The sequence below is a fragment of the Amblyraja radiata genome, chromosome 19 (assembly GCF_010909765.2).
Source record: "Amblyraja radiata isolate CabotCenter1 chromosome 19, sAmbRad1.1.pri, whole genome shotgun sequence".
Taxonomy (NCBI): Eukaryota; Metazoa; Chordata; class Chondrichthyes; order Rajiformes; family Rajidae; genus Amblyraja; species Amblyraja radiata.
In genome coordinates, this window is record NC_045974.1 from 4,353,028 (window position 1) to 4,360,796 (window position 7,769).

The 7,769-nt window shown below is 49.4% G+C and overlaps 1 protein-coding gene across 2 annotated transcripts in view; it reads right to left on the reverse strand.

The window, feature by feature from the left end:
• LOC116983722 overlaps nt 1-5,659 on the reverse strand; it is a 41,890-nt gene extending 36,231 nt beyond the window's left edge. Inside the window, exons 1-2 of one of the 2 annotated variants that reach the window (XM_033037496.1) lie at nt 5,231-5,659; nt 576-673 (exon numbers count right to left, since the gene is read on the reverse strand). In XM_033037496.1, coding sequence (XP_032893387.1) covers nt 576-673; nt 5,231-5,334 — 202 coding nt within the window. In that variant the 5' untranslated portion in view covers nt 5,335-5,659. The remainder of the gene's footprint in view (nt 1-575; nt 674-5,230) is intronic. The other variant, XM_033037497.1, reaches the window with a different exon arrangement.
• Nucleotides 5,660-7,769: the final 2,110 nt, after the last annotated feature.

The window sequence follows — 7,769 nt, forward strand, 5'->3', positions numbered from 1 at the left end:
TATAGAATTCAGGGGTGGAACCAAGGAACTGCAGATGCTTGTTTGCAAGAAGAACAAAAACAAAGTGCTGGAATAACTCAACGGGCCAGGCAGCAGCTCTGGAGGACATCGATAGGTGACGTTTTAGGACAGAAGGCAAAGGCACAGACAGGAAACATAGCTACAGGGAAAGTGAGGAGTTGGCTTGGAAATGTCTCCCACAAACCACAGTTGATGCTGGGCCACATGGTAACTTTAAATCTCCAGATAATATATTTGGTTGGTCAAAATATTGCAGGAGGTATCAAGGGTTATGGGGAGAAGGCGGGAGAATGGGGTTAGAAGGGAGAGATAGATCAGCCATGATTGTATGGCGGAGTAGACTTGATGGGCCGAATGGCCTAATTCTGCTCCTATCACTTATGACCTCATGGCAAGGCAGGCAGATGGAGGTACATTACAGATACTCCATGGTCACAGTGACTGGCAGTCAGTTCAAGGGACTATATTGACTTTGCCTGATCCCATTCCTTGTGTTCAAGTGAAGTAAATTTAACTGGAGAGGAAGAATTATGCGGAGAAAACTGCAAACAAACCATGGAGAAGTCTTCGGGCAATGGCCCGGCCCCATTCCATGTGCGAGGCATGTGGAAAGAGGGTAATGTGACTCCACATTCTCCGGTGAAGACAGACACTGAAGGGGAAACAAAATCAAAGCAGCAGTCATTATCTCACTCACTCCTGACTTAAAGTAATTTAAACAACATTGATAATCTAAAGGGCCTGTCCCACTGTACGAGGCAATTCCAGAGTTCTCCCGAGTTTTCCCCTGATTCGAACTCGGAGAATGTCTGTAGCGGGTCCGTAGGAGTTCGTGGATGTCACGTAGCGGCTCGTAATGCTAACGGTAGGTACTCGGGAAATCCGGTAAACTCGTGACTTTTTTTCAACACTGTGAAAAATGTCCACGAGTAAAAAAATAATTGTGATAAAAAAAATTGTTACTTTTTACTGGTAGGAGCTGCTACGAGACATCCACGAACTCCTAAGGACCCGCTACGGACATTCTCCGAGTTCGAATCAGGGGAAAACTCGGGAGAACTCTTGAATTACCTCGTGCAGTGGGACAGGCCTTTAATGACAGGAGGCATCACTAGTGATATCCAAATTTTCTCTAGAATTGTTCTGCTACAATTCTGGAAAAAAAAACTTTATTCTGCACTCTGGTATTTGTCTCTTTTCTCCACCACTTATATTTGTGTTTAGCTTGATTATACCCATCTGTAGTACGATTTAGGTCTGGCGATAGGGCTTTTTACAGCACGGCCTGAGCTAACCTGAAGAGAGGCATCAGAGAGGCCAAATCAGACTACAGGAGGAAGATAGAGGACCACCTGGACAGTAACAACAGCAGGCAGGTGTGGCAGGGGATCCAGTATCTCACCAACTACAAGACCAACCTTGGAGCTGCTGAAGGTGACGCCTCGTTGGCAGAGGAGCTGAACCTCTTCTTTGCTCGCTTTGAAGTGGAGCCACCCGAGACAGCCACATCACACCACATGGTCCACAGCAGCCTAACCCTCAAGATAGAGGAGCATGAGGTGAGGCGCACGCTGCGGGCCATCAATCCAAGGAAGGCTACTGGACCCGACGGCGTCTCTGGACGCGTGCTGAAGGACTGCGCAGACCAGCTGGCTGGAGTCTGTACGAGGATTTTCAACCAGTCTCTGGCCCAGTCCACTGTCCCACCCTGTCTGAAGTCCGCAACCATAGTCCCCTTGCCCAAAAAACCCCACATCTCCAGCCTCAACGACTACCGGCCAGTCGCACTCACACCAGTGGTGATGAAGTGTTTTGAAAAACTGGTCCGGGGTCATATCACATCACTCCTGCCCCGAAGCTTTGACCCCCACCAGTTTGCGTACAGAGCGAATAGATCTACAGAGGACGCTGTAGCCACAGCTCTCCATGCTGCACTGTCCCACCTGGAGCAGCGGGGGAGCTACGTGCGGATGCTCTTTGTGGACTACAGCTCTGCCTTTAATACCATCCTTCCCCACAAACTGGTGGACAAACTGGGGGACTTGGGACTTCCACACTCCACCTGCATGTGGATAAATAGCTTCCTGTCGGGTCGCAGCCAGAGAGTCAGAGTGGGCCATCACACATCCACGGCTCTCAGCCTCAGTACCGGCTCTCCACAGGGCTGCGTGCTGAGCCCCCCTGCTCTACACCATCTACACATGACTGCACCCCCGCCCACCACAGGAACACCATTGTCAAATTTGCGGATGACACTACGGTGGTGGGACTCATCTCCGGGGGGGATGAGTACGCCTACAGGGATGAGGCGGAACAGCTGACAGTGTGGTGTGGAGAAAATAACCTGCTCCTCAACACCTTAAAGACAAAGGAAATAATAATAGACTTCAGGAAGTAAAAACGGACATGGTACCATTAATTATCAGAGGTGACTGTGTGGAGAGGGTGGCGGATTTCCGCTTCCTGGGAATCCATATTGAGGAGGACCTGACGTGGAGCGTGAACACCTCTGCGCTGCTGAAAAAGGTCCAGCAGAGATTGCACTTCCTGAGGGTGCTCAGGAAGAATAACATCACTCAGAGACTGCTGCTGTCCTTTTATCGGTGCTCCATTGAGAGCATCCTAACATACTGTGTATGCGTATGGTACACCAGCTGCACAGCGGCTCAGAGGAAAGCGCTCCAGAGGGCCATTGACAACGCCCAGAGGATTGTCAGCTGCCCTCTCCTTACCTTGGAGGACTTACACAGTTCCCGCTGCATCAAAAAATCCCAGAGTATTATAAAGGACATTTCCCACCCCGGACACTCCCTGTTTGAACTGTTGCCGTCAGGCAGACGGTACAGATCTACAAGGACAAACAGACTTAAAAACAGTTTTTACCCCACTGCTATAAAGGCACTAAATGTAGCTGCCAAGGAACGCAGGGGCGATACATACTAAGGGACTGTGGTACACTGTGAAATCGACAGAAGGATGTAGGGTTGCGTGTTTATGCGTGCTATTTTCATGATATTTATTTTAGTTGTTTATCTTTTTTTAAATATTTTACCTTGTATGTATCGTTAGCTTTTAGAAATGTTTGAATGGTGCACTGACTGGCTGACATTTTTAAATTTTGTTGTACATGGTTCATGTTACAATGACAATAAAGAAACTATTCTATTCTACTATTCTATTCTATTTGACTTAAGTGGCAAGCGCAGAAACCAAAAGTCAGTATCTCAGTCCAGGTGGCAATAATAAACCAATTATTCTCTGAGGAGGATCTCTACTGTTATCTGATATAATCACCCCACTCTTTTGAATCTCTTTGCCATTTGAAAAATAAACTTTTTATGGAGATGAGGAATTTCTTTGGTGGAGAATCTGTGGAATTCATTGCCACAGAAGGCTGAGGAGGCCAAGTCAATGGATATTTTTAAGGCAGAGATAGAGAGATTCTTGATTAGTACAGGTGTCAGAAGTTATGGGGAGAAGGCAGGAGAATGGGGTTAGGAGGGAGAGATAGATCAGGCATGATTAAATGGCAGAGTAGACTTGATGGGCCGAATGGTCTAATACTACTCCTATTCCTTATGACCTTATTTCTAACTGCACTATCTTTCTCTTCACTCTACCGTTAGTATTTGTGCTTGGCTTGATGGTATTCGGGTATAGTAATAACTGATTTGAGTGGGTGGGAGGCAAACAAAAATGTTTGAGTGTACCTTGGTGCATGTGACAATAATAAACCATGTGCCCAGGTGTGTTAAGAATTTCCTAGCCACCATTTTCTACAGTGCCCCAGTTCTGTGGTGTGATGCCTGCCTGGGTTCAGTGGGGGCAGATGCCAGACAAGTTGTATTGGGTTGGTGAGGTAACCCAGGACCGTGCTGGGGACAGGGGGAGTGAAGCCAGGGGTGGAACAGAGTGATGGTGGCAGTAGTAGCGGATGAGGGGGACAGAGGGTGGGCGGTAAGCGGAAGCTTTTGCTGAAGTTGAGGGCACTGACATCCACGTGGGAGATGTGGCCTGCTCCGTCACCACCCGGGGCCCAGCACCTGTTTTCCTCTCACACTCCACACCCAGGGTCTGGAGCCCAGACACCACCCTGGGGCCCGTATATCTCCCTGGGGCCAGGCATATACCATCCCCTCACACCCCGAGACCTGGACACCACCCTGGGGCCAGGCATATACCATCCCCTCACACCCCGAGACCTGGACACCACCCTGGGGCCAGGCATGTACCATCCCCTCACACCCCGAGACCTGGACACCACCCTGGGGCCTGGCATATACCATCCCCTCACACCCCGAGACCTGGACACCACCCTGGGGCCTGGCATATACCATCCCCTCACACCCCGAAACCTGGACACCACCCTGGGGCCTGGCATATACCGCTCCCTCACACCCTGGGGCCCGGACATCTCCCTGGGGCCAGGACTCCCGGGGCCCAACGACATAGCACCCTATCACACCCTGGGGCCTGGATCCCTCCCTGGGGCACGTATATCTCCCTGGGGCCAGGCATATACCACCCCATCGCACCTTGGAGCCCGGACATCACCCTGGGGCCGGGATCCCTCCCTGGAACCCAGGCACCACCCTGGGGCCCGTATATCTTCCCTGGGGCCAGACATATACCACCCCATCGCACCTTGGGGCCCGGACTCCCGGGGCCCAGCGACATACCACCCTATCACACCCTGGTGCCAGGACACAACCCAGGGGCCTGGCACATACCTCCTCCTCACAGGCTGGGGCCTGGACATCTCCCTGGGGCCCAAACATCACCCTGGGACCCAGCATATACCACTCCCTCACACCTTGGGGCCAAGACACCTCCTTGAGGCCCGAGGCCCAGCACACACCACCCCCTCACACCCTGGCTCCTGTGGGCCCAGACACCACCCCATCCTGGGCCCAGTTTCCCCTCACACCCAGAGCCTGGGACACTCCCCCACGCCACCCCCGGGCATGGGCTCCACCCGGGGCCCAGCAGCCGCCTCCTCCCCCCCCGTCCTCCACTCCCTGCGGCCCGTCGCGCCTGGGACTAGCCCACTCCACACGGCCGCCACTGTTTTTAAAGCCGGGCCCGGGTGGCGAGCAGGTCGGTCCTGGAGCGGGGACGTTAACACGGGCCCGTCGCCAAGTGTGTGGGACCCCCCTCCCCATGCCCAGCCCACCTTTACAAATCGCTGCCCCCGCCACACCACACTTACCTCATCAAATGCATGCTGTGGACGTTGATCCACCACGACTTTGCCCCCTCCCCGGCCTTGCAGTGTAGAAAGTGTCTGCAGGCAGCAGAGGTCCCTGAACTCATGGTGTGTCCACACACACACACACTCTGTATTTACCAGCTGTCCAGGCCATGCATCAAATCATGTCTCTTTGATTTAACTATGTAAAGGCCAATTCCACCTGGTGGCGCCGTCAGCCAGCGTCTGTGCCTGTGTCTGGATCAAATATACTAGAGGAGCACTCGTAGCTTTGGTCTGGATGTGTATATATCTCTCTGGAGACAGAAACTCATGACAGCAGCCCACGGGAGAAGAGGGTTCTGCAGCTTGTTAGAGGTCCGAATCGAATCAAGCCGTTTAAATATAACCACCCTCAAGGTTTCTTCACATATCGTTGACTCAGCAGAACGTGAAGAAAGTTGGTGAAGCCATTAACATTGCCATGGGGACCGACCCTTCACAGTAAGTTGGCATTTCGACATGAAAAAAGTGTTACAGCTGCGTGCTTTAAAATTTGGATCGAATATGATAATGATGCATATTTTGTTTGGCTTTTTGTCTCCCAAAATATGAACATGCTAACAATTTAGATGTGGCTGTGTTGGAATATGGTGTACTGTACAGTATCCTGTTCAAAACAGTATCCTTTTCAGTTGTCATTGAAATTTAATTGAGTTGACATTAAGTCTAATTTTCAAATAGCTGTCTTCAGCTGCTGAGTTTTTTTTAAGTCTAGTTTTATTATTGAAAAGATTTGTAAAATATTTAAGTTTTGTTGTCACACGACTAGCAGCAATACATTAAAGCTTTTTGTCTTAAAAAAAAAGATGGCAACCTCTGCCTTTTTTGTTATTTAAAGTGTGTTTTAAAAGTATGTGTTAATGTTTGAAGGTAGACAAAAATGCTGGAGAAACTCAGCGGGTGTGGCAGCATCTTCGCTCCATAGATGCTGCTGCACCGGCTGAGTTTCTCCAGCATTTTTGTCTACCTTCGATTTTCCAGCATCTGCAGTTCCTACTTGAACAATGTGTTAATGTTCTCTGGTTGGTTTTATGTGGGGGGGGGAGGGGGGGAGGGGGAAACTTTTTTTCAATCTCATACCTTGCCGGAGATGCAATTGTTTTCTGGATTGTATCTCCGGTCGTTCTGCGGCCTAACATCATGGAGCTGGCGGCCTTGCTCGAGACTGACTTTGAGCCCCACCGCGGGATTCATGGACTTACCATTGGAGCCTGCGATCCCTTGCCTGGAATCGACGCTCCAACTGCGGCCTGCGGATTTCTCCATCGAGGAGCTTGCAGTCTCGGGTACAGACTGATGTCGGGAAGCTCCAAGCCGCAGGAGGCTCAACCTGCCCCGACCCGGGGTCCGATCGCCCGGTGCGGGGGAGATACCAGCACTTTGTGTCCTTTTTTGTAAACCAGCATCTGCAGTTCCTTGTTTCTAACAAGCCTCTTGGAGTATAGAAACATAGAATGTAGGTGCAGGAGGAGGCCATTCGGCCCTTCGAGCCTGCACCGCCATTCAATATGATCATGGCTGATCATCCAACTATCATTGTATCATTGTTAGTACTGATCGTAGATCTTTATTCTCGACATTTGATTTGTTTTTTGAAGATGCATGGGTCCACAAACAATGAGCATGTTACCACACAATCCATCATTGTGTTTCTCCATCACCGGTGTGTACAGCTCTCTCTGCATCTCATCATGTGTGTACACACACACACCCCTCCATTCACAAATTCACAATTTGTAACTAATGGTAAACCTCAGAAATATGGCAGAACACACCACAGTTCCCAGGCGTTATTGCCCTATTCTGGATATTACAGAAATTAGTGAAACTTCTGTCATTCGAGCAGTTTTTTGTGTTTTTAAAAATATTTCACAAAGCAAAAAATGAACAGACCACAAACATTATCGTGTGTATGAAGGAAATGCAGGTGCTGGTTTATACCGAAGATTGCACAAAGTGCTGGAGATGAGACTCATGTAGCTGAAAAACGAAATACTGCTGGTGCCTCGTTTGGGGGTAACTGAGATATTGCAGACTCATGCAGATGTGAGCGAGACTCATGGAGAAGCGAGCGAAACTTGCAATCCTTGGAAAATCCACAGAACTGAATATGCCTGGGATAAACAAACTACAGAACAACAATTGTCGGAACTGGCGTACATAGATCACTGTTCCACAGATAAGATAACTGTCACTGGAACAGACGAAAGCAGTTGTATCTTGGAAATGTTCTTTGGCATTAGTTTTTGGAAAAATGACTAAGGCATTTACTTGACTTTAAAATTATATAAGAAACTGTAAAACACTATCTTTGAGAGGCTGCTCGGGGAGCACTGAGTATATTGGTATACTCTCTGCACTGGTCCCCGCCGCTCCCATCATGACGAATTGAGTAAAGCTTGGCATGGTTTACCTTTAACCCTTTGTGTTGTTGTCTGTATTAAGTAGTGAATTTTATCACACCTACGACCAAACAGGAGACAACCTAAAACAACCG